The sequence below is a fragment of the Amia ocellicauda genome, chromosome 3 (assembly GCF_036373705.1).
Source record: "Amia ocellicauda isolate fAmiCal2 chromosome 3, fAmiCal2.hap1, whole genome shotgun sequence".
Lineage (NCBI taxonomy): Eukaryota > Metazoa > Chordata > Actinopteri > Amiiformes > Amiidae > Amia > Amia ocellicauda.
Window position 1 is genome coordinate 42,275,054 of NC_089852.1, and position 27,949 is coordinate 42,303,002.

The 27,949-nt window shown below is 40.8% G+C and overlaps 1 protein-coding gene across 2 annotated transcripts in view; it reads right to left on the reverse strand.

The window, feature by feature from the left end:
* Nucleotides 1–3,780: 3,780 nt before the first annotated feature.
* The window catches only part of LOC136746793 (nuclear receptor-interacting protein 1), a 38,667-nt gene continuing 14,498 nt past the window's right edge, over nucleotides 3,781–27,949 (reverse strand). The window contains exons 1-2 of one of the 2 annotated variants that reach the window (XM_066699559.1): nucleotides 21,201–21,377; nucleotides 3,781–10,893 (exon numbers count right to left, since the gene is read on the reverse strand). In XM_066699559.1, the coding sequence (XP_066555656.1) occupies nucleotides 7,045–10,434 (3,390 nt within the window). In that variant the 5' untranslated portion in view covers nucleotides 10,435–10,893; nucleotides 21,201–21,377 and the 3' untranslated portion in view covers nucleotides 3,781–7,044. Of the gene's footprint in view, nucleotides 10,894–21,200; nucleotides 21,378–27,949 lie in introns of those variants that run through there. The other variant, XM_066699558.1, reaches the window with a different exon arrangement.

Here is a 27,949-nt window from a genome sequence, read left to right on the forward strand (position 1 = left end):
GCAACGTGTACAGTACCCAGAGGCAAACAGCACATAAGCACTTACTATCCCTTAGTTATTTGATGAAGAAGCTTCTCTTTTCACAGAAGTGTCGTTCCAAGCGAAAACAAGCTGTAAAAACATGTGCGAGATACGTGTGTTTATTGTTTAAGCAGTGGAGAACGGCAGACTCTTTTAGAAGGGTGTCCCAGTAGGACAGCAGCAATGGGTACATTAGGGATTATGTCCTGAGGCAAATTTAATTACGAAATACTAAACCAAATATGTACATAAAATAAATATTTGGTGTGCAAAAGCATATATTTCAACGTTCCTGTGACATTTGCCAGGAGACAGACAAACGGCTTAAAAAGAGCAGCTGAGGAACAAAAAAATTGGCCATTTTTGATCCAGTTACTGTTTATACACATCTCACAAACATAATGTATCAATATAATATACAAAAATACAGGTTTTAGGTCATGTCTCCATTTATATCTGATTGTAGTCACTGGCTACTATATTTTATACTATATACTATACTATCCTATATTTTGATTGCAGTATTTGTTATAGACAAAGAGTCCTTCCGAAGAGAAAGACACAAATGCAAATGAGCTGCTGTGATGTTTATGGGTTATTTGGAACATTTTTATTTCAGTCCTTTCATGATTGGCGCATGCTCTCTCTGTGTTTTAACCCCCTTCTGAAGCTTTCCACTCTTTCGCTGGTGTAAAAAAAATTGCTTTTCTGAATACATTGTGAAACCCTAGGATGACGGGCTAATGGGATGTCCTGGCGTTTGAAGAAATATATAACGAGCCTCCAATTAGTGACTGTTCTTCAATCACGAAAATAAAGGATAATTAAAAAATCCATCTTTCGGTGTGAGGCAGGTCAATACTGGTTTCAGACAGTTTAAAGTGGCCCATATTTCTCTGCCTCGCTTTCATTAGTTTCAGGATCCGTTTGCATATTAAAGCTCCTGCACTAGACACGCAAGATACAGCATAGTGAGTCATGGCCAAAGGTTACGCTCTTGTATGTGATTATAATAAGGAAATCTTGGCAAAAGATGTATAGCTGTGGCTCTTGTGTCAAATAGGAGAATGCATCGTTGCAGCATTGAAGATAAAATGCAGAAGTACAAAAAAAAAAAGAGAGAGAGTAAGTTTCCCTTCCAGAATCATTAATAAACATGGTGAAATCCTGTGATGCACACAGTTTCAGAGGCTGAAGCGCTGGGGTCATTAAATTATCTCAGTGCAGTGGGGCTCATTTGTAGCTCTGAGTGCTATTCCACTCCAGAGCTGCCTGGCTTTCTAGTTCTTTGATCTCTTAATTGCGTATCTGAAAGTTCAATTAAAAAAACGAAGATCTGTAAAGTCCTAAAGTAGAGCAGCATTAAAGAGATGCAAGCGAGAGCCACTGGGTACGAGCTGCGCTTTCGCAAGTCTCATCCCTTAGGGCGGGAAACCATGCCGATTTCAGAGATGCGTTCAATCTTCCAGTTCTAGAGAGCTCAAGTTATGAATGTAACCACAAACACATGGGCCTGCTTCCCCAGGTTTTTCTGCTACCTCGAGCCCAGCCATGTAAAACCATTCATTTCATGATTAAGAATAAAACGAGACAGCCTCTAAGTTCAGAATCGAAGATCCCTGGTTTAGAACATTCAGTGAATTCCTGGGCCCCGTGTCACTTCCTGTTTCCACAGCGGGTGACACGTACACAGAACCAGGGACAAAAGGGTGATTATGAAACATTTTACCTTCATCGGCCTCCTGGTGCGAACCCAGACAACTGGGGTGACCAAGATGTCAAGGTCATACTGAGAGAACAACATTTCAGAGTCCACATCCCAGGGACAATCCTCCGGTTTACCAGGTTAGCTGGACAAGTACCTGCAAAAAGAAAGAAAATGTCACTTCTTAGGATTCATAAATAAGTTTATGCGGAATGATATGGGAATATAGCGACTTTAAAAAACTTGCACAGCCTAGAGAAAAATGCTTTTGTCTTCCTTTAAGCAGAGGAACAAAATATGACAAATGAATATGCTCTCTATGTTGCTATTTTTTTTCTATCCCTTTAAAAAACTGTATCTTTGTATTTGCCCCCATTGCTCCACAAGGCCTTTACAGAGTTCAAATTTCTCTCAGCGTAACAACAGAGAACAACACTCCAATGTGCAGATGGCCTATAATAGTTAAGGATGGTGTTTAGGCTGAAAACTTTACTGTCAAGTTAGACCTGGACTTACCTTCTATAATGAACCCCTAACCTATTTTTACTTATAAATCCTGACCTTCGAATAAATGCCTGACTTGTGACACAGACTCTCTCTCTCTTTCGCTCTCTCTCTCTCACACACACACCACACACACACACACACACAAAAGCCATGACCTACTTCTGGGGCTTCAGCTGCTAAAATGTCAAAGACAGATCGTACTCACAGTTACTTATCCTGCACAGATCTGCTTTAATCAACTCCTCTTCACAGGAACAAACAAACGTACAAGAACAGGGCTATTCTCTTTGTTCCTGCCCTCGGGCCTTCCTCGACACTCTTTCTGCATTCGTCCCCAAGAGGAATAATTGAATAGGATAGATCTTTGTAAAACATGAATGCTGTGTATTATTACTGACAATCAACTGTGTATCCTATACCTGTGTCACAGTATATAACATGCTAGAGTGCATTGAAAGGATCTTGGCAGGGGCATATTCTAGACACTCCTTCATTATAAAAATGAGCGAATGAGGACATCAGCTGTCCACTTCCATACAGAGTTCTGCAGAACTGAAATCCAGGGGAAAAATATGAATGTATTTGAAGGGTGGATGTATCTGCTCTGTATGAAGCCACCATACTCCACAAGCACTTCAAATCGGCACAATTCTATATGGGTTCCTTCCTCTCCAGGACCTTGTGTTTTTCCCTGTTGTTCTTTATGAGAAGACTGACAAATAATGAAAAAAAACCATGACGGTAAAACAAGGAGCATAATTAATCAAAAACAAACTACTAAGTGCTGAAATAAAGGTTAAATTGTAACAGTATAATCACCTCAACAAATGCACAATACCATAAAAATTAAATAACTCAACCTTTAAATACAATGTCAGTATGTGTATCTAAGTATATATATCGTAACAATATATATTGCAAGAGGGTTTGTTTCCTCTGATCAGATACTGTGCAGTTACAAGGGGGTCCCGGGTTGAGAGGGAGGGTTTGCTTTGCAATCTGAAGATCTCGCTTGTGCGTCGAAGCCCCCGGCAAGATGTACATTCGAATAAAAGTGTCCCGCTGTATCCGATTGTGTTGCATTTCACAATCTTCTGACCCGCTGCAGGTAAACAGACACCTTTTGAACTCTGCCGGTGTTCATCCCTGTGTGTTTAGTCACTGCAACCAGCAGGAATTAAGGTCATAACTTCAGGCTTACTTCAGAATATAGGTCAGGTATGAGGCTGGAGTTTTGTCTGGGTTGAAGTTTCTGCTCTTTCAAGTGCTTTTGCACGGCGTTGGACTCTTTAACTGAGACGCAAGACACCTGTTCATGAACAGATTAGCTGCCATCTTGCGTAGGTTCCTCAAGTTTTTCAATACTTTTATTTTTTTGGCAATTGTTTTCTGTAGCTTATGCCTTCAGGAAAATGTTTTAACATTGTTTTATAGAACTTTTAGATTATACCAATGTTCAACATAGATATATACATATACACACACACACACACACACACAATGTAATATTAGTAGCTACAAAGGTAACAAAGGAAACAACACATGATTTTTATTCAAATTGTGCATTTTAGTACTTTATTTAAAATCTGTGCAAGAAGTAAACACCAAAATAAGAAAAACAACAAAAAGGTTTTCAGCTTTTGACATGGAATGAAGATTCAGATTTTTTTTAAACCCTTAATTGATATTGTACAGTTCACATCACTGCTGCCTCTCCTCTTGCACTGTACGTACTGTAACTTGTAAACCACGCCTTTCTGATGCAAGTAACAATAATAATAATAAAAAAATGAAATCTTTAATGCACATTAGTTTTTCAAAGTTTAAATATTTGTTTATAAGTGTATAATTTTATTTACCAACTTCAATCACTTTTAAATTCATGAGGCTCCATGATAAAGTATTTTAAGACTTTTAATTTCCCCACATCCAGGATTGATGCACAGGTATTTCCCATGCGTCTGCATGCAACAGGCAGCGGTGTAGAACATCAGTCATGACATAACATGTTGCAGAACAAAGATTATCATTAGCTTACAACATAGAGACACATGCAAAAGAAACAGTTCATCCTCTGTCAAGTTATGTACATTATTACACAGAATTTACATCACCTTAGGGAGTTGAAAACTAGTACGTTATTTTTCTCTTAAACAATACAAAATAGCTATCTTTCATAATGAAAGTACTATTTACAGAAATATAGGTTGTTTTTTTTAGGTTTTTTAGTTTTTACAAAAAATCACTCATCATACCTAATTAAATTTAAAGAAGCATCACATGTGAATGACCTACATTCAAAGAAACAAACATAAAACCCAATATCAATATATGTCACACTTAAGACTTCAAGAACAGTTTGTGAGTGATTAAGTGTACTCCATCAGACCCTCTGTCTTTCTGCCCGCTTCAGAGTTGAATAAATAATGCATAAATTAACAATCCCAGCTGGAAAAAACTAAACCAGAAACACGTGCTTATAACTTCCCAACCCACTGGACTGGGAGTGTCAAGAAATGTTGATTGAGTCTGTTATTCATCACTTCCATGTAATGTTAATGTTGGTCTCAGGATTACACCTTTGACGGGCTATATTACCCATTACCCCCTCGTTAACGGTGACAGATACGCACTCTAAAACACAAGGGGCAACGCATTTAGTGTGTCAAAGGTTCCAATTAAGAACAGTAACATCTGGGTTACACTATGTACCAGGAGAGGACACCTTTTTTATGATTAAAAAAAAAAAAAATTGCTTTTAGTTTCGATTTACATAGTAAGGGAAAAAAGACAAAAAAAATCAAATCTGAAAAAACTGCAATAACACTAAGCGTGAATGGCCAAGTTTGCTTCAAACAATATAGCTCGCCAATTAACGTCAGGCAGGAAACATGTGGAATATGGTCTTTCATTGTACTTTGTATATAGCTTGGCACAATTAAAATGCTAGAGGGTCTTTATAAAGAGCACACAATTTCACACAATAAGCTGAAACAAAATAAAAAGAATTCTGTAATCAAAATGTTAAAAAGCAACTTTTTTACAACACAAAAAAACAAAACAACTCTTCACATGCTGCAAGTCTAGGGAACACCTCACAACACCGAAGGGCTCATTCCAAATGAGAAACGACTAATTTACTGTGCAAGAACATTGGGAAGGACAGGTGCACTTTTCTTCCTCTAGCTCCCATGTGAAAGAGCGCAGAGCTCGCCCCCAGCAGCCCACCCTGTCATGTACACGATCAAAATGGAGGATAAAGGACGGTGTATAAAGTACCCTGGAGTTATATACACATGTTGCAGCTTTTTGACCCAGAAGGTTGTGAATTTATACCTTGAACAGAATAAAGCACAGTGACACCCTTAGGACCTTCCAAGGGACGATGTCATGAAAGAAGATCTCCTTTCTTTGGGATTCCTTTCATAATCATCATTTCTGATATTTCACTCTCTCTCACTCTCTCTCTTTTTCATTTTTATCTTTCGTAATAGAAACAACCATGCAATGGTGCATTAACGAATTCCTCATCAGGGGCTTTGTTTTTAATTGAGTCATTGTGTTCCCCTCAGCATGGTCTATTCAGTGTATTGAGCACTGCTTTAGGTAGATAAGCTCAAGCATGTGTTGATAGACCCCCAGAGACTGTACTCGAGCCTTTTCTCTGCTGCAGGACAGATGTAAAAGATGATTTTTCTCTTTGTACGGCTGCAGCCAGACAGGCTCCGTCTCATTGGTACTGCTGGGTTTAAAACCAAACCAAACCAACAAAAACACGAAGAACAAAAAACAAAAACTGTCAGCAATATTCTTAAATACTGACTTTTTGTTTTCTTACAAAAAGTGTGTTTGGAGCATATCTACAAAGATGTGTTTGGGTGAATAAATAAAAAGGTGTCATTTTGATTAAACTGAACCTCTAGGTTGCCTGTTTTGGGATTTAGAATATATATATTTTTCTTAAAACTGTACTTTTGAAAAATCATCTAGATCTTAAGATGAATTGCTAAATGACATTTTGCCTTTGAAGTCGATTAAGGAGCGATCATCTCCTGACAGGACTACCCTCTTTAGAGGAAGTGATCATGCTGACAGCCTGCTTGTAAGGAGGAACTCTTGTAGTTAGGCAGGGTTGGTATCATACTGAACATAATCACAGAGTTACTGGACTTACAGTAACTGCAGACTCTAGACAAACAACTGATATTGAACTATAAAAGACAATACGCTATACCCCTGATCGTGAAACCTCATCACAGGAGGACATTATGTTGACAGGTTCTTAAAACTGTTAAAAATTGTAATCATGACAACAACCTGAAAAGTGAAAGGTATGTGCAATACAGAATATTCTTCCTACACACAAATACAAATTGAAATACCTTTCTAGAATTCATCTATACTAAAAGATACATGGCAAGGCAATACCTGGGAACTTGAAAATACATTTCTAGAAAATCCAACGGCGTTTGATGTTCAGCAAATTTGGTCATTTTCTTCTTTTCCCCCCACTACAGTGTTAGGTAAAGCTGGACCATCTGACATGTTAGTTGACCCGGTGAGAAATGAAAATTCATCATAAAAGTAAAATACAAAGCGTTTTCCATTGCGAAAAGGCTTTGGATTTCCAGTGTTTCGTAACATGTACGAAATGATTCTCAGTTTTAATCTCCCTGCTGCCTCCTGCACTGGCTGTTTTCTACTCACCACTTAGTAATCAAGGCAAACCAGTAACTGTGATGCAAAACAGACACAAAAGAAAATAATATATATATTTTTCAAGGATTCAGGCCTTTTCTCCATTTTAACAGTTAGCACTTTTCTACTGTCCCATTGAGCCCATCAGTGTCACTCCCTCGCTTCTCCTCGTGGAGCTGCAAGTGATGTTTCAAGTTCAGTCTGTGGGTGTAAGCATCCAAGTCAGACACGGGCTCCTCTTTAATTTTCACTTGCATCCCACACTGCAGCGGCTCGACCCTTTTCTCTTTGCCCTCTCGGTTGATATGGGAGTTCCCTTTCTGCAGCATATAGTACAATATGGGGTTGGACTTGGTCAGCCTGGGAGAATCGCGGTTTAAGTCATGCTTGTCTTCCCCACTGATAACCCACTGAATGGGGCCCTCCACTTCTCGCTTGACAGGGACGAGGTTGAGTTTCGGAGAGTCCTGTCTAGCGGTGCTGTAACCCCACGGAGAAATGGGAGGGTTGCTCCGCTCCTGGGCAGCGTTGAAGCCCTTGAGGTCGAGAGGCCCCAGCCCCTGTGGACTGGAGTTGCGCTGCAAGGTGGCGAGTTCATGATTGTAACTGGGCAGATTGGGGCTGTTCCCATTGATCTTAGCCTGAAGAACAGCGGGGTTGGCGCCTATTCGTGGCTGCGACAGATCTTTTAAACAGTTGTCCGAAAGTAGGAGCTGCTTCAGCACATTGAAGCCTTTATTGTCTTTTGGGGGAGAACTGCTCACAGAATATCCCACAGGCCCGAGGGCGTCGGCCTCCAGCCGGTTCACCGGACTGCTGAAACTGCGTCCTTCAGACGGGCCAGAGGCACAGCGCTCAGCACTTGCCTCCCTGTGGGCTGCACTGCTGCCTGGTCGGACATCACAGCTCAAGCGTTCAGTCAGTTCCTTACAGATCTTCCTCTTTTTGGGGATTGCTGGTCCTTGATGCAGAGATGACCCTTCTTTCACATTGCTCATATTTACATCTGGGCTTTTATGCATTTGATATGTACCGGGCTGGTGTTTTAACAGCTGGCTCAGCAGGCCATCTTTAGGAATGGCTTCTGAAGAGAAGGGCTCTGATTTAATGTGTTTGTAGGCTACAGGAAGAGGGCCGTTTCCCTCCCTCTGTTCCTCTCTTTGGCCTCCTTCAGCATTTCCATCATGCTCAGACACATGGACCTCCTGCGTCGGCTCAGTCTTTATCTGGACATCCAGCATTGTATCGTTTGAGCTCCCGTGGCTCAAGGATTGGTTGGACTGTTTTTCCAGAGCATTTCCTTTGGCTGCTGGTCTCTTCCGCTTATTCCCTGCTTTTTCCTTGGTGGTGGTGGTGGTTCCCAATAGCAGCTGAAGGACGGTGCGTTTCTCGAGCAGGTTCTCGATCTCCGATACGGAGGGGGATGTAGGTTCCACCACAAATGGAGACTTGACCCCGCTCACATGGGGCTCTTCGAGAACAGGGTGTGTTTTCCTTGGTAGAGGGGCATTGAGTCTTTCGAGCAATGCCACAGGTTTATCAGTTTTTAATTCGTATGCCTGCCTTTTACCAGGAGGCGCGAGAGTCTCTGCAGGAGGTGATGGGACTGATTTTTGTAATCCACATTGTGCTAAATTTTGTAATAATTTACTGGCACTAAAGGAGGACTCTTGGGCACTTTCACCGGAGTGGGATTTAGTCTTACACAGGTCTAAGGGAGTCGCCTGCACCTGAGGCGACAGGTTCAAGCTGTACGGCGATGCACTGCCGTTCGAGTCTCGCCCCTGTGAGATTGTAGGCAAGGGCTGCAATTTCCGGAAACACATCACATCGGGAGAGTTTCTCGTACTTCTGTCTTCCAAGCTACTGATAGGCGTGTTCCGGCCAGTAGCCGCACTGGGTTTAGGGCTCACGTCTCTCTGTGCATCGGGACTGCCTGCACTTTTATTGACCTTCTCGTTGTTTTTGTGATCCAACAGCAATTGCAGAAGGGTGACTTTGTGATGGGGTTTGATAACCGAACTGTTTTTCAGTTCTCTGTTCTCTGTGATTTTATGCAGGGGTGTCTCAGGGTTCCAGTTACTAATCAGAGACTCCGTAAGTTTGTCCAGAGATGATGAGGAACCCAACATGGGACCGCTGGCCCTGCTCTTCACGGAAAGGTCTATGGGGGAGCAGCTGGAGCTGGAGCTCTCTGCATCACTAATGTCTTTTGTGAAGCTGTTCTCGTGGTTGGAGTATTCGCTGTCGGATGGCAGCGGTGAGCTGTGGTTTGGGAAGACGCTGTAATCTTCCTCCTGGTGGCTGTGCCCGTTGGTCTGCCGCTGCGTGTTGTGGTTATTCAAAAGGTGCAAAAGCAAGCTGCTGCAGTTTGGGGAGGGTCTTGGGTTTGGTTTCTCGAAGGAGCGTTTTTCCCTGAAAGGATGAAGAGCGCGGGGGGAACTAGTGGATCTGCTCGGTCCCAGAATGGGCCCAGGACTGCATTTACTGGAGTCGACAGTGGTCCGAGGGAGTGTGCCATTCTGTTCATTTAAAGGGCTTCCCATATCTGAGGACAGCTGATGCTGGCCCACGTTGGCCTGCTTATTATCCAGTGTTTGCTGTGTGGCCATTGCTGCAAGTCTCTCACTGGCAGATCGCCCAGATAATTGTGCTTTCAAGGCCTGCTCCCGGGAATACTGCTGCAGATGAGCTTCACTGGAGAGCAGTAAGGCCAGCTGACTACAGGCAACACTGGGTTTTGGGGAAGAAGCAGGGCTGGATCTGTGCTTCACCATGCTGGCTACAGCTTTGAGTCTGGCGGCGCAGGACAGAGCATCCCCAGAGGCAGGCTGAGCGCTGCCCTGTGACGCCTGGGGGGAATCGGAGGACCTCTCCTGGCTGCTTCTCCGGCGGTAAGGCACACTGTTGTGGTTCTGCATTTTATTCTTCTTCAACAGGCCCTTTAAGCGACTGGACGCACTTCCAAAACATCTCAGGGCCTCGTCTTCCTCTGGAGTGCTCTCGTCGCTTTGGGGGTAGTCTTGCTGCTTCAGGTTCTGCATGATCTGCTGTGAGAGCGCCACGCTCTGCAGCCGGGAGCTGAAAGACTGCAGCAGGGATGCCAGCAGAGTGCTTTCTCCTTTGCATTTAGGGGATCCATCCAGAGCTCCTGTGAGCAGCTCCCTGCTCTGCCCATTTAAATCCCCTACGGGGGCGGACATTCGCCGGCTCTCGGGCTCAGTCCAGGCCTCAGAGGAGCGGAGCAGCCGGGCTTTTTTAAGGTGCTGTGTGGATCCCCCAAGAGGAACGCTCCGGTCTTCCTGATTAGGACCATGGTTCGGCAACTGATAGCTGGCGACCGGCTTGTTGCTCTGCTCCCGGTCGCCGTGCCCAGCTTCAGATCTCCTTGTAGCCGTGGCACCTTGTCCGCCCGCCACCTGATGCATTAGTAAACCTTCCAGATAAGTTAAAACCGCAGAATCCTGGTGCATCTCAGAGCCAGGCTCTTCTCCATGAGTCATGTTCAATATTAGGATTCCCTTGTATGGTTTGTCACCAATATGTAAAACAATATGATCAGATTAAGATTGAAATGAAGTTCCTCCAATCACAACAAAAGAGATGAAAAATAGATTTCAGCCTTATCTTATGAGAGCCAATTTCCTCAAGTCCAAAATACAAAAATGATGTTTATAAAGAATAGTGTTATAGAGTTGATTCGGCTGTACGCAGCGCCCTTAGCTGGCTATCCAGCTGCCATTCTCTTGCGGCAGTGAAACTTTGATAATCCGAGGTCAACAACCATCTCCCGCTAATTTATTCCAGCTGCCGGTGAGGAGTCAGCAGGATTTCACAAAAGCCCTTGTGATGCATTAAATTATTGTGGATGAGTCCGAGATCTGCAGGGAGGAATCGGGAGGGTCCACGGGTTGACAGTCGCCTTGCAGCACTCTTGCCCACCGGCTGAAGCAGAGACACACCTAGAAATGAAAAAAAGACAGATTATGGCATGTAGAGCATTGATTTTTGAAACGGTGCATCTCAAAGATGAAATAAGAATTCAAAGTCTCCTTTACTCTGTTGTTCCATACAAGCTTATTCCATTTTTGACAGTTTAATCCATATTATGCACTGTCAGACTCTCCATGTTACTGACCCATGCTCCTCTCCCAGTTAATTGTTAAGATGAGATCTCAAATATTGTCGCACAACCTTTTCCTACAAATGCCTGGCAACAAGAATGATATGTCATTTTGTTTAATACACTCACATTAGATCGAAGAAAAATATCCATTGTGAGATTGGAGAACTGCACACACGGCGAATTGGAAGTGACACATTACTGCATTACTTCTCCAAGTCCTCTCACTTTAATTGAAAAGATCTAATTACATTAATTATTTTAAACATTTTTCAGCCTGAATACTTTCACAAACTTGGCATTTTACTTCACATCTATTTACAAGAGACGATACTGGATCCGTTTTATATTTCAAAAGAGTATATAAGCCTCCAACACACAGCCAAACATGACCCTGTAGGCCTGTCAGTTAATGTAAACCTGTGACCTACTTTGAAAAACTGATCTAAATGTCATGGAAATTAAAGGTGATACATAATGTGCGTTTCAGGCCCTTTCCCCCACTAACCACAACGAAAGTGTCTGTACCAGCAGTAAAAATAACACTTTTCACTGATGTATTAAGTCGAGAGTTTGGTTCTGAAAAATAGTTGTTAAATCACCATCTAACTTAATGCGCAGTAAGACCGAAGCACACTCAGACTCAACCATATATTGTTTCAACATAAAACATGAGCCCTGACTAAGAAATTATAATAGACCCTTCCTTGGCTGGTAAAGTAATACATGATACCTTACTTTTTTTTAACACGCAGACAAACATACTTTATAAATGAAGGGACTGATGGCCTGGATGTGCACAGGAGTTAACGGAGCTCCAACTCATATTTCACATACGAGAGATCGTTTTGAGGGATTAGCTACACTCCCCCGCTTACGGGGATCTCACACACAACAGCTTCTCCGACTTCCCAGCAGTGACACGCACGACGGATCAGTCCCACTTTAGATCTGAGCAACAGGAGACCAATGATAGGACTGTACGCTGAATGTGGGCCCGACTGCCCACTGAACACCACTGACGTGAGTAATGCCCCTACTTAAGGCCTGGGACTTCATGAACCTTGGAGACACGCGGGAACAATGTGGAGAAAATGAGCGATTTTATGGGTAACGGGAATGAGGCTCAGAGTAAAGCTGTACAGATTCATTAAGTCCAGGACCATCCTTCACGAGGACCCACAGAAGTGCAGTTCATCTTTTTTATTTTGCCAGACTTACAGTAGTGTGTAACTCACAAAATGTATCTGCAGACTCTACATTTATAACAGACAACAGCATTTTTAGCCCATTTATCCATTGGCTGCATTTTCCTTCATTTGTTTTCAATGGCTTCCTACTTTCAAGTTTCTTTAAATACCAGAATAAGTGGTAAACCGCTTCGAAAATATTCCTCTCCTATTGGTAAAGGTATGATTAATACCGCTTTCATCAAAGTACTGCATGACAAAACTTCAACAACACAAGACAAGGAACAGCTTCTAGAAATGTAAACTAAATCCGTTGGCTGGAAATACAAGTTGTTCATATAAAAGGGGCAACCAGCATCCGTGTTACAATCTTGTCTTGCAAAACAGCTACCTTGCATTTCAAAGCAGCATCTCAAAGATTATTTTATTCGCCAATACACTAAGTTCAGGACTTGATTGTTATTGTAGATATTCAATTTTTAGCTCTTCAAAAAAGCTAGTCGACCTTTACAGATAATGTATAAATGACACTGGGCTGTCCTACATCATTGCACATATTAACTGTACAGAAACCACATGCAAATGCAATCTGTGCTATTTAGCAAAAGCCTTGCACTGGTTCTGATGTGCACCATGGTTACTGAAGTGGAAACATATGTTGTACATTATATTCTAAGGCAGTTTATACACTGCCGATAGATAAAAGGATGTAAGGTCAGAAACCCCCGATCTAGCTCTCACTCTGCAGTGTGATTTGGCCATGTCAGTTCTTGTAGGCAAAAAAAAAAAAAAAAATGCCATCTGCACCTTCAGCAGTAAACCACTAAATGAAATTCCCTTTTCCTCAATGAGCTACACCTTCAGTGCCAGCCACAGGGTGGTAAAGGATTTCCAGGGGGATTTGTCTCCTTTTATTATATTTACCTTAGTGAAGTGGCTCGGTAGTTTCATGGTTTATCACACTTTCTCTCATTCTGGTGTATCCAATTTCTGTTTGCCCATGCTTCACCGCACTGTATTTTTTAAAGCATTACTGGATTTAAAAATAACACACACACAAAAACAACAGCGCCCACTGGGTCACGAGTGTCTAGGTTTCTTGCTCACAGCTGGAAAAACAAACTCTTCAAACACAGAACTCTATGTACATGACCTTAAACTGCAATTGACAATAATAATTTGCATCCACTGAGAAATACCTGAAGTAATGCAGTTTAAGGAAAGAGAAAGCCCTATGAGAGACTTATCAAGACAATTTGAGTTAAATCAAGGGGCCACTAACAACATCAAGATGAATTTAAGTACTGTGGAAATTGTCTACTTACTTGAAGAAAACAAATGCTTTAATCTTCAGTGTTTCATAAAAAAGTTTGCCGATAGATTCTCCAGAAATAAACAACTTGAACTGAAACTGAAATCTAAAATTAATCACAGGTGCAGAGCAAGGCACATTAATCACCAGCAGCATTAAGGTTAAAAGGACCCAGAAAATGTATAAGTTACATTCCATTTAGTATAGCATAAAGCTTTCCAAATCAGATAAGCCCTAGGCCGGTTTCCTCAAGGTGGACCCAACTGTAGTGTAAGGCCTATATATCTAGGCTTGTAATACACCACGTGAGGCCCGGTCTGCCAGAGAGACCTTTACCTGGAGGCTGCTGTATCGAGTTCGGCCCAGAGAAATTACGATGGAAGGTCATCGCTCCGTCTGATGGCAGTCTCTGAAAAGATCTGTCATCGTCTAAGTCCGAAGTCCAGACAAGTGTCCACGTCATGGAGCTCAGACACTAATTGGCACATTAGCTGGCAGTTGCTCCGAGAGACCGTGGAGTGTGAACAGACCTCTTGCTCCCATCAAGCACAAGCTCTCCGGGGCAGGGGCTGTGTCAGAGCAGACCAGTGACAGGGCTGCATGGTGCTCGCAATAACGTTTTAATACAACCCGGTACAAAGAGAGGGTTCCTAATGAGACACTAAACCAGGGGCCTGTCAGCTCGGCAGACTACAATCCCTCGACTGTCTTTCTGAAGAAGGAGAGAAAACCCCAGTGTGAAGGCAAAATCCACAAAGGTTAATTAAATGTGAACTGCCTAAATCCCATCTAGTCCTGATTAGCTCTCCACTGAAGTCCATTTTACCCTCCTATTCCTTCCTTCCAAACCCCTCCTGGCCGGGCTGTTGTGCCAACAGGAGGTCTCATTCTCAGTTTTGCAGACAAATGATGAGACTACAGACAATTTAATAAGTCCTTACAGCCTCCAGTTGTGCCAATACTGAACTCGACTAACTCTCCCAAACTGGCCACAGTGTTCAACATCTTGCAAAGCATTGTTAGTTGTTAACACCTTGACTCTATTGCTTTCCCATTGATATTTCTATATATTCTTTTGTTGTTCAAGGTTATTATACCATGTCTGCCAAGAAGCAGACTGTTTTTTTTTAATTAAAACATGGCAAAATAACACCACAACATTATTAGTTATCTCCAAACACAGGAAATGAGCAAAAACAGTGTTCCCTTGTCAAAACAGATAAACAGAAGAACGGAGCCAGGTGCTCCTTGGGGCTTTTCCAATGCAACACAAATGCATTTGAGCAGATTTGTAGCAGTAGCAGAAAATTTGAAAAACTGGTATCAACCTTTAGCTTCAACATACACCTAATGAGAAAAAAAGCCGGGTTCTAACAATTTGGTAAATCAAAACAACCGGATGTAGCAAGGTCACTTTCATGATGACAATATCTGACTTTTTACAATCTCCTACGGATGTAAGAAATGGAAATAATATGCTTATCGCTCTTCTAATGAAAGAGTGGATTCTTAGGAAAAATCTGTAACAGATTCCTATGGAAGCAGCTCCCCCTGTCTCAGGATATATTACAACTAAATTACAACCATAGCATAGAAATTCTGACCAGGAAGATCTATCTGTTCATAGAGGGTTGACAGCAGTTGCTATGTGAATGTAATTGACCCAATTTTGACCTTTTCCCGACTAATTAAAGACAACTACGTGAATAAGAGGCATCTGACATATGTTGATAATCTTTAAAGGCAGTCTTGCATTAAAGTTATTTTTTTTTTTTTTTATTTCCCCACAGTATAGTGGAAGTATCATTTATAGTATATTGTCATCAGGCAAGTGGGAACTCAGATTTTTCTCAGGATTAGGTTAAAATCATTTTAAACGCATAGCTTTACACAGATGATGTTCACTGACAAACATTTACATGAACAGGCATATTCTGTTTTCTACACTTGGTCTTTATTTTCTTTTGACAAAAGTTTGCAGTGAAAACTTATAGGAATGTCGATGTGATCAACATGAAACAATTCCTGTCCTCAGCTCTTGTAATTCTCACTGATACATCCAGCAGAAACAGCTGTGCTTGACCACATTGCTTATGAAGGCTAATAGACATTTTAGCAATGTAGTTTTCAAGGAAATTCAATGTATTGGGACAATAAGAACAAGAATTTCTATGCACAAGTTCTGTTGGCACTTTTGGGATGCACAGCAGCAAATTAGGAAAATGAGCATTAACAAGACATTCCCATTTATACATTTAGACATCGTACCATTTAAAAATGTGAAAGCATTGAAATTAAATTTCAAAGATAGCGTTTATAGACACCCGACATCCCTCAAGACAAATCCCATTAAGCTAGAACCAAGCTATACAAGACATGGCATCTGAAGAGAGGAAAATGTGGGTATTAAGTGATATTGCAGAACAGAGATTTAAAATGACCTCATGCATCTGTCTTAATCCATCGTTTTAAATGCGACCAAAAAAAGACCCCTCTGGACAAGAAAGGTAATGCATCTCTTTTGAGTTACTGTACTTCAAGTAATTATCCATTATCTTTGACAATGTCAGGCAATAACATCCGACAGCATTTTAAATTATTTTACTAGCCACTGGCAAAGAAAGCAATGTGGACACAAAAGCTATATCATCTGATGAAAAGATGTTCTTTGCTCACTTTGAGACATTCAGTAATGTGAAGGTCATAAAATTATTAACATCATTCGCTGTAAGACACTGTGAACGAAGAGTTAAGGGGGGAGAAAAAAAAAGAAAAAAGATCTGTATGAATATGGGGCCCTGATAAAAATTGCAGGGGTTTGATATCCGAAGCCAATCTACCATTGCTCACATGAGAGGTACAAGATTAATTGTCCCAAAAATACTGGATAATAAATTACTTCCATTGTTCAGGAATTGTAATCCATTTAAGCTATTTAAAATGCATGATGAAAAAAAAAAAAAAAATACAGGATCTATAGTTAAAGTCAAGGTCACAGACGAGCAAAGCTTTAACTTGATGTAACAGCTGGCGTCTATACAAAGCACTTGGCTTTAATAATAAGTGACAAACCTGCCCTTGCTGTACATATCACTTCTAATATGTGATAACTCTTTATTAGCACATGTGGCTCAAGTTATAAAACCAACCATTACAATACTTTTAATGTAAGAAGTAGCAGTATTACACAAAATACTCTGTCCACTGGGTAACTGTCCAGTATCACCCACATGGAAAGAAGAGAAATATCATGGATTTATATTCTCTTCTCTAGCCACTTTTACACACAGATTCTCCTCACTTCTGATATTACAACAGGTAAAACTTTCTTGACAAAAGATTCAAATCACAGTATGATTTAAAATTTGTCTCATTTATTTATTTGCTTGTTTTTATATTTAAAAAAATACAACTAAGAAACAAGCTGACTATTAAAGAGGAGGGAAAACAAAACCAAAAAAAACTTTGAAAAGTTCCATCACTGAATTTATTGAGCTGCCCAGTTACAGTGCAAGTATTAAAAAGACAACAACTATAAAATCAGTCCTCTGTCACCTTGAAAGAATCAATTTACTGCTGTTATTATAACAAACGCCCATGCAAAACACCATCAAAATGCAGCTAAAAATTCCTAAGATAGAGTGCTCAGTGACTCAGTCAATCAGGGCCAGGCACAATAAAAACTAGGTCACTGTGACCTACTTCTGAAGACGCATGACGAAAACACACGCATCCACGTGTGCTGGGTGAACAGTTCCGATACAACACTCATTAGTTCCACCAATTAGAGCTCAGAACTCGGGCAAAAAAAAAGCAGATCAACATGACCCAGATTCCCATAACCTCAAGAAATTCTGGGAGGGAATGTCCACACGACTGGAAGGATGGTGCTCAGGACTATTTCACACTGCCAACCTGGGATGTGTACTCTTGACTGAAAACATCTCCATTAGATCATCTTCAGTGCGTCTGGAAAGTTGAGAAAGCAATGTTCCTGAGCAATATATGATTTACTCCATCACAGGAAACCATAAACCAAAGACTACTACTGTTCCACTGTCTACAATCAGAGGTTAAGTCTTATTTTTATGTTCTCTTAGGTCGATAATGGTGCCGATCCTCTAGAGCCAGATAGAAAACCTGAAGATCCGAAGAATACGGTTATATACAATATCATGGCACAATTGAGGCATGGGTTACCAATCTCACAATTTGCCACGCATGGCAGTACACTGCGAGGCCTTAGAAGCCATTCTGCGGTTATATTCACAACCACACTTTTCCAGAGTTGTGATGTTCTCATGCTGTTTTCCTGAGTGATAGACAAGGGCGTACTTGTGCATCCCTAGCACAGGTGAATCATTACCTCTTTCACTCAAAACCTAATTGCAATTGAAAAACTGGACCAAAACACAATTTCCTACACTTTTGGGGGGAAAAGTAGTCAAAGTTCAAAATTGGTTCACGCTGGGTCAATATCTTAGTTTGTGAAAACTAAACCTGTCTACATCACCAGTTTGGTCTAATGGAACCTGAAATCTGCATCAAAATAATGAACTGCTGCCCTGCGACTCCTAACCTCACAGCTGGGGCATGATGGGATTCTGGCGTACCCGAGTCTCAAGACCAAAAGTGTTGGCTTCCATGTTGGTTTGTTTTTGGTTTAATTTGGATAACTGTTATTTATGTATACTTTGATATTGAATTTTGATTTTAATGTAGGCCTATATAATATATTAACCAATACAAATACATTCCATGTGAGAACATTGTAGAACATTCTGTGCTTTCCTAGGTTTACTGGAACTTAACAAAAATGTTCATTTATAATTAAGCAAATAAATGGGATTTCAGCCGAAACCATGCAGCTCTCCAGTCAAAACAGATGACATCTAAAATAGAACAAATGTTTTGCCTATTGTTTCATCTATGGACAGTTGAAAAGAGGGAAAAAACTTATCTAACATGATTGGCATTTCAGATTAAACGAGCAAGTGCTCTCCATTAAATGAATGGTGTTAAACATTTAGCTTCATCTCTACATTTAAAGACGACTCTTGAACAACTGGAATATAATTTAAATGCACATCTACAACAACCCCCACTTCCACCTGACTCTGTGAACTAAAGCCATGACGTCCCCCAGATTAAAAAAATACCACGATCTGTGTTGCTGAACTTTTTATGGCTTCACTTGAGGTGCTGGGTAAGGTTTACATCCAGAAAGCGAGCACTATAATAGAGCTGGAAAATAGTCAGATTTCTAGAAGAAGGCGTGCACAAACTAGACCAGGTGATAAATGTGTAAAGGCTGTCCCAAATGTTACAATATGATTTGGTTTTCTAAATTACATGCTCTATCATCGAATAGGTTTTGTCAAAAGAAAGGAGAAAAACAAAAACACACAAAAAGCAAAACACCACGATCCTGATTCACTGCGTGTTATTGATTTCCTAAATGTCTGTTTACAAATTAGGTCTGAATTGAAAGAAAATCGACAGGGAATGTTAGGTGATCTTGGCCTTGAGGATAAACACACCAAAGGTGGAAAGGCTTATTAGCTTTACAAATGTCTGATTCCCTTCATGGTCTATATAATAAATGTACCCCTGCCATAATGTAGGATTCCACAGCCACAACTAATCAATAGGAATTACAAGGAAAACTAAAAATACTAGACTACTGGCCCTAGTTATAATGTCCATCAGACAGTTTGTACCTTTAAATGTATTTATTTATTATTTAAATGTATTACACAAAGCTGGGCCACATGGGTTTTTTCTCCTTAAGTCAGTAAAATTAGGTCATGAGTTCATATTTACAGACTTGGCCTTGATTTAAATCAACAGCACATAACAGACAGTGAGATCTAGCTGTTTTGGTGGCAAAAATAAAAAAGCACTACAACAAGGAACTTAAATCTGGCTAATGAGATCTGCCTATACTCATATATTACCTCAAACAACCCCAGGCACACACAGCAAATTAAAGTGGAGATGAAACATTAGTTTGTGTTTCAAAGCATTATCAAAGCTGATGTTTCTGAATGATCCATTTTCCTTCTGCATATTATAAAACAACTTACGAATTATTTCAGAATCAAAACTGAAACCCCTCAGCTACAACTAAAAAAATAGTTCTCCCTTGGTGGTAGTTGTTTTAAGCGAGTAACTTACTAAATATATTTAATTAATCTCTTTAATCAATAAGATCCACTTACCCTACTAAAAGATAACACGATTAAACACGGCTTCCCAAATTAAACTTAAGGTAAATTCCAGGCAACTGGCCTTACAGTTAGAATCTGAATTGCAGACAAAAGAGATTGTCTTGGTCTGTCTCAGTACAGAGGTTGCCAACTTCCTAACACCTGAAGATAAAAGCGTTTCTTCTCCTCCATATGCCTACTAATACTTAAAACAAAAAGAGCGTTTTCACAACTGGGACAAAACTTAAAGGAATGCTTGATCTCTTTCATGAAATCTTTTGGGTTTCAGCACTATAAGGAATACTCCTCAAAGCACGCACGATTCTGACAAACACTTTTCACAGACTGCAAAACATCTTTCTGGTAGGAAGCCCATCTCTTTATAGGACAGCTATAAAATAGTCAAATAAGAAACATAACATTTAAAAAAAAAAAAACTAAATACTTCTGTATTTAAAAAGTTCTCAGCAAGGGTCTCACCAGTTATATAAATTAAGTTCTTAGAGGAACTTGCAAATATAGCACTGCAAATATAGTCGAAAAGGTCAACGGACTGATAACCCCCACCGGCAAACTCAGTTATTACGGCAGGTGGCTGCGGTGGTTTGAATGGTTGTAGGTTTCTGCCTGAACAGTTTAAAATAGCATATGGCGATTAAAACAAATGCGTAACTTTAAAAATAGGGGAACTGTATTTAAAAGCATTTTTAAAGTACACTTAAGCAATAGCACATAAAACAACAGCTCCCAGGTTGTGGATATGAAATAAATAATCACAGTGTGGATAACTATTGCAGCTGACTGGTTCATATAAGAGTTGGTTCTGGCTGGAATAGTATCACCTTCGTCACAGGTTTTGATAATATATGTACAGATATCAAAATTGTAAAAAGTTTACAAACTTGCTTCAGTTTCTGCCAGCCAAAAGAAGTTCATTATGGAGATTGTACTCTCACATCAATGTTTATAAAGCTATGGTAGGAGGCACTAAGTTTTCAAAAGTAGGTGTGCTACAATTGCAAAAGGCAGCATCCACAGAAACTTTCGAAGGCAGTAATAGTGGAGGGAAAACGGACAACTCTCCTCACAAACAAACTTCCTGCTGCTTTTGCATCTTAAATCTCTGAAAACCTAAAAGCACTGACTTTTATTTCTCTCTGCTACAGACCTTGGTAGCACTACATAACATAAAACAAAACAACACAATCACATCAGAATAATTAATAAAACATGATCTCAAACTTACATAAATATTAAAATATAGAGCTATATTTTAATGGAGCATCAAAATCTACTTAAAAATATACACAAGGCACTGAAATCATACTGTCCTGATAGGCTGCAGTTGTGCTGGAAGAGATGCCAAGCAGGTTAAGTAGTCCTGGCATGTTTTTCCTATGTAATGCAAACACAGAAACACAATATATAGCCCTACCTTTCTTCCAAAGCTGTGATGCCAAGTACAGGTACACTGTAGTAATCAATTTGCTCTGCAGGCAGCAGTGCTCCTGTGGAATACTAATGTGGATCCTTCTCTCCCTATCTCTCTCCTTCGACTTGACACCCCCCTGTGCCCTAGTCCTGACCAATGCAAAGGGAGGGCGGACTGTCTTATTCCGAGATAACCACTACCACTAATCAAGGATACGTGTACGAGGGCGTGGGATTAAAGAGCTCGCGCAGCCTGACTCAGGCACTGAAAAGCAGCTAAGTACATGCACAACAAGGTCAGCATTAAACCTATAGTAACCCAGCCAGCACTCTCCCCAACCCCCCACCGCCCCCCCACACACCCACAGCCCTCTCCACGCAGACACTCGACCCACACACACACAAACACACCCCAGCGCTCACACACGGACATGAAGAGGGGCGAGTCTACTTGAGTGAACTAATTCATCACATTTTACTACTGACGGCTTTTTACCTCGAGGGAATGAAATTGCATCCTGGAGGAACGACAACAACAAGACCCCGGCACACATACAGATCTTAGGATGCTTGCCTCCGTGCTCAGATGATGTGAAGCTATGCTGCATATTTGCTTTGGTGACTTGGGGAGGGGGGCAGCGGCGATCACAACAAAAGCGCAGAGAAGGAAGCCAAGCAGAGATGCGTAAGAGGGCAAGCCCTTCACTGCTTTAACCTGCCCTGGAGCACTTTACACAGAAAAAGGCATTAACAGCCTCCTTCTCAAAGAGTTAAGGACATCGCCTGAGCAGCCTAACTGGGTATATAATACAAATTGCCTGGAAATTAAATTCTATTTCCAAGCCTTTAGCTCAAGTAGTCTGCAAAACAGAAAGCTCTCATACGCTCAAGAAAAGCAGCTTTCTGTTCCTTAGCTCACTGATGTGCGATTTAATCACTTAAACACCAATTCTTACTCCTGTGATTTACTTATTTACGTATTTAACCGACTAGGCAGTCAGAGTAAATGTAAAGCTTTTTTTTTTTTTTTACAGCAATTATAAAGTAATTTGAGAAAGAGCAGTTATAAAATGTACTTTTATGTGGACTGTCTCCTCAGACATCTCAACACAATGAGGCAGTGCTCATCTCCGGAGCTCTGGAGGTAGAGTCGTGAGTTTGCTGCGCCAGGAATATTTCATTATGAGCCTAACGAGAGTGCTTATTAGCTCCTGATGGGAGGACACAACCTTTTCCTAGTTGGCTCCTACAAACTAGAAAGGCAGAATACACAAAAAATACAGAACAATCTTTAAAAAATTACAAAATAAAAATCAGGACACACGTAAAATCTGTTCCCTATACTTTTGCTAACTGCTTGAACTGAACTGGGGAAAGAGCCAAGAGCGAGAAACTGTAACAAAACACCTTTAGAAAAGAAACGCGAGGAAACAAAAAAAAAAAAAAAAAAAAAGGTTGGGGGGAGAGAAGAAAAATAAAAAAATAAAAAGGGTCTGCTTGGTGCCAATAGCTGTGCCCTTGACATACTGACATCAGGCTACTGTCATGTGACACTCTGTCATCCGCCACCTGGCAGAATCTCCACCTTCTCACGACCTCATCCTCCAGTGACCCGCGGCGCTAAGCTCGCGCGAGGCCCCTCCCACCGCTCCGCGGGAAGGTCGAGCGGGTCAGTGTGTCCTCATCTGTAATCCGCTGCCATTCGTCAGCAGCCCGGCTGGAGGAGGCAGCCTCGCTACAAGGGGAGAATGCCCAATTAGGCAGCTGTCACACAAAGCGGAGGCTGCAAAATCATCCCCTGTCGAAAGAAAGAGCAGCTGCGGGTGCCAATTACAGCAACCTATTAACCCCTTAGGCACCAGGGAAGAAGGCGCGACTGGGCTGGCACCAAATACATATATATATTTTGTTAAATATGAGTACTATTGTTTGTTTAAAAAAAAAAAAAGATACACACATAACTATATAGATATAGATAATGTGTGTGTGTGTGTGTGTGTGTGTGTCACTTGTGTGTAGTCGTTTGTTTTGTGTTATTTGTTGTGCTTTTTTTTTTTTTTTTACTTTATAGTTGTGGTCACGATTCGATTGTTTGTTGTCATTATTTTTTAAACTGAGCAGAAGACCGCTCTCTCTCTGTCCTGAAATTACTCTCCAAGAAGATCAGGAAATCCTTAGTTCATAATTAGGAGTCATTAAGTGCCCAGGGGCCTGTTAGTTTTCATATCTGCAAGGCTGCTTTATACACAATGAAGCAGCCATTAAACACATTGCCCACACTCTGCTTTGACGGCTTATGAAAAGTCTTTCAATCAACAGGGAGCCGTGAGATGTTTAGGGCTGAAAATATGGTAAAAAGCTTTAAACAAACACCAAAATTAACCCAAATAGAAGTAATTTATCTCCATTAGTTTTTGCTAGTTTTACCATTCAGTGGTCTCTGGAAATGACACCTGCGAGGCACATATGAATGCATCTCACGAGCCTGCAAAGATGCTAATAAAAACTTCCCAACAACTGCCACACGATTTCTGCACCATTCGGTTTCCTTCCACACTTTCTAGTATTTTCTCACTTATCTTGTGTTTTCTTTTTTTTAAACCCAAGTATTATTTCCTGACTCCCAAAGAACATGCAGTACAGTTACAGAATGTTATAAATTTAATCATAGATAAATGAGACCCTGGAAGAGTGTAAGAGCCGACTCCAGACTGAATAATCTCGGTCTTCTTAATTAAACGATTGAAGAAAAGCCAGTGCATTAAAAAGGAAAGTGCGTCTGGGTCTCCTGCCTTTTCCCCAGATGGGGAGGCAGTTAATAAGCAAACCTACCGTGGGCTTCTTCAGAGCTATTAACTGAAGTCATCAGTGCAAACACGTGTGACCGAGGGGTACGGAGTATTTTCAAGAAAATGGCTGGAGAAGAATGTGAATAACCGAAATTGCTTTTGTTGAAAAGAAGTCTCCAACAGCTCACGAATACATCAGAATGCCAAAACTGGGATTTTCAACAAGTCAGTCTTGTTTCTGTAAGCAAAATGCTAGCATTAATACATTTCTAAATAACTTTTTTAATAAAAAGTTGACATTTATCATGTGTACTTCTTTTTCTTGGTTCAGAACAGCACCTTGGGTCATCGCTATACCAGGAGATCATTGTCAATCTTCAGAAGAAAAATCCAAACAGGCAGACATATGTGGTTTTGCATATAAGATTTTATCAGTGTATTGAACTGCAGATCAAAATCTAAGAGATAATAGAGCCATGTAAAGCTCTCTAGATATCTGGGTTTTGCCATGAGATGAAATCTGCCCACCACGGAACCAATATATAAAGATCAACTATTATCAATACGATTAGGAATTACATCAGATTATATTCCATAAATTTATATTTTCTCCACCCCAGTAAATAAGGAACCACACTACAAGACCTAAATAGGAAAACACACTACAGCAAGAATATTGTGACCAGTATTGTAGGAGATGGAATGCAAGAAAATGAACTTTAGACTTCGTGTCATTCTGTAAAGTTGTGTTGTAGCAAGTGTACATATCAGTGTTAACATTTTGTACTTGAAGTGTTTGTTTGGACCTGTTTTGGTTGCGTTTACGGTCTATCAGTGAGTGAACCTCACCGGAAATGTCTATTTTAATGATGGGATCCGCTAAGGATCACATCGTTGGCTGCTTTTGGTCTTTCCCGCGGCAGTAAACCAGAGGACCTGGCTTCTAGGTACAGTTGTGACACATACTCAGTCCCCATGAATGTCTTCAAAAAATCCATTTGCCAATAAAGCAACAGTAATATTGCCTCCAACTACAAATTAGAAGATATAACTCAAATAACTTATTCAGGAACCTACATTCATTTTTAATGCTCCCAAGCTGCTGTATTTTTCTCGATGATGGTGGGGGGTGGCAGCGGGGGGGGGGCACCAATCTGAGCCCCACCCTGAGCGACTTATAATAGCCTCGCGATCAGCAGATGGTCTCCAACGTGTGCCAGCTTGCCAAACACCACACATCATTGGTTCTGCTCAACCTCCATGGTCTGAATCCCATCGGAAGGCAGACCCACAGCGACACAGGCCGCTGTTTCAGTGTGTTCATCGACATGTGTGGCAGCGCCGCCTGCCCGATCGCGTGTCACCCGCCTCTGCCAGTGGGAGAGGAGACGGGCTGGTGAGGTCTCCCACCAGCACACGATAAGCTTAATTTACCACCAACAGACCCATGTGGTCAAGCATGCGATACCCACCCTCCTACTGAAGCACACACACACACAATTTACTATTACAAACCTCAGGCTTCTTACATGGCAGCTGACACTTTTTAATTAAAAATATGTTGTGGAGAAAAAAAAAAATAAAAAAAAATTTGACAAAACGCCTGTGCTCACAAAAAAAAAAAAAAAACATTAATGAGCTACAAAAATCTAACTAAAGCATTGGCAAGTCATAAAATGTTTTTGATTTTCAATGGTCAGTTATATTTAGTTAGATATATTATACACACACATATATACAAATTTCATATATTTTGCTTTTATTTTTCACAAGCTTTCAAGCAGTGGAAGGCTTTTCCTAGGAAGATGATTGTAATATTAAAAAAAAAAAAAAAACACCTGACACTTTGTGTCCAACAGAGACTGATGCCATACAAACAATAATTTGCCAATTTGCCAGGGCAGTGGTGTTTTTGAGACGGCCTTGGGAGTGGTCACTCACTCCAGTTACCTAGGAGATAAAGCTGGATTTAGAAGATAACAGGGGGGATGAAAACTGTGGGTGCAGCTTTAGTATTCAGTCACCACAAGCTGTGGAGTCTGTTGGCTCTGGACGTCTGTCCCTTTAAATAATTTAAATCTCTCAGTGTCTCTGTGTGTGTGTGTGTGTGTGTCAACTACAAAGCTGTTTTGAAGCCTTTCAGCTTTGTTCTGTACATGTGTTCCCAATAAGTAAGAGATGACCTTGTCATCACAGCCAACAATCCAGGCTTGTTTTATTGGCAAATTATAAAATGTAATTTAAAAAAATGTAATACTATAAGAATATACAATATGTATATATTTTAAAAGACCACAGTAGTTAAAGACTCCTCACACAGGAGTTGAGGAATTCATTTTCTAAGAGATTGCAGACGGTTTCTCTGCATATCTTCTTTTTTTTTCCCCTCCCCTGTTGTTGCTGAATGTCACAGGGCGGGTTAGTGTGACCTTGAGCCGCATCAGAGGCGCAGCAAGGGTCGAGACGCCTGCAGGCGTCCTTGTACTGGATTTGCAAGACAAAAACCTTCAAAACTGGCTGAAGGACATCTCCAATCGTTTCAAATGTTGTTGTTTTTTTCCTGTTGTTTTATTCGGCTTCACTAATCTGTGTTGCTCTTTGTCGGATATGTGCCGGTGTGAAGAAGAGAATAAAAAGAAGAAAGGAAGTAAGAAAGAGAGATATACGATAGGACATGGCATCCTTACCTTTACTAGTGAGCTGGCTGTGACAGCAATCAAAATGTCTGGCTTATATTTTTACTTTACAGGCTCAAGGTACTTTAGCACTAAGTTGTAATGTTCAGACCTTGAAAGTGACCGGGATAATTTGATACACGTGATTTTGTGATTGTTTTAGAGACTCAAATATGCAACAAGCACACTGGCAATTCATGCGGATATAGCTGCATCCTGCGTTCTGTCCTTTATCCTGTCCTTTATACACATTTCACCACAAAGTACAGAAAACCATTCTGGGAATTTGTGCATTAACCCTTCCCAGTCTAATACAGTGTACATCAGTTCCTTTTGGTTACACTAGTGGATAATGGACAAACACTGTTCTCTATCTAGGCATGCAATGTACAACTTCCTTGGCTGTCACCATATGCTGAATGGCTGCCCACAAATTATAATCTGAAGCAATACTAATAGGGAACTTTTCTATAAATAAACAGTTACTTACAAGAGAGTCCCCATGTGGTTTAGTAATGAGCAAGGAGACAAAGTTTTTATCTATGTACATAAGGGCTAAAGTGACTGGGTTACTAAAAGGATAGGAGTGCATTCCTGGCATCGAGCAGTCAAACCGACTGAAACCTACTCAATGAACATCACATCTGCAGATTTAATTGTGCAGAAAGGCAACAGACTTCTATAACTTGAATCTATTGCTACTTCAATAATTTCTTGCTGCAGCCTGTAATTAATTTCAAGTGGGGCCTCAGAAGTTATATAGAGCTTTTGTTTTTTTCTAACCTCTATTGAGGTGATGAGTCAGTGCAAAACTGAGTGGATGCTTTCCTGGGCAAGCAGAATGTATATTTATATATACACATACATACATACCCACAGACACACACACCACTGCTCACTTATGGCTCTGACACCTGGTCACTAAACACAAAAAGTATACAGAAACTGGGAACCTCACAAAGCAGCATGGAAAGATACATGCTGGGAATAACAAGAATGACAGAAAAAACAACAATCTGATCGGAGAACAAACAGAAGGACAAAATAAGCTATCGAATGGAACCCAAGACATGAAAAAACATTGAAGACGACCACATAAACGATAGGAAGATGATGTATGATTTGCCAGTGTGAATCAGCCTTTTACAGGTATGATCCAGGTAACGGTTACTCCAGAAACCATCAACACAGAACTGCTCAAGAAAGGGCAGGTACCTCTTTGAAACTACTTTCCTTTATTTTTTTCTGTCCTTTGGAATAACTGTGGCAAGGCTCTTAGTCAACAAAGA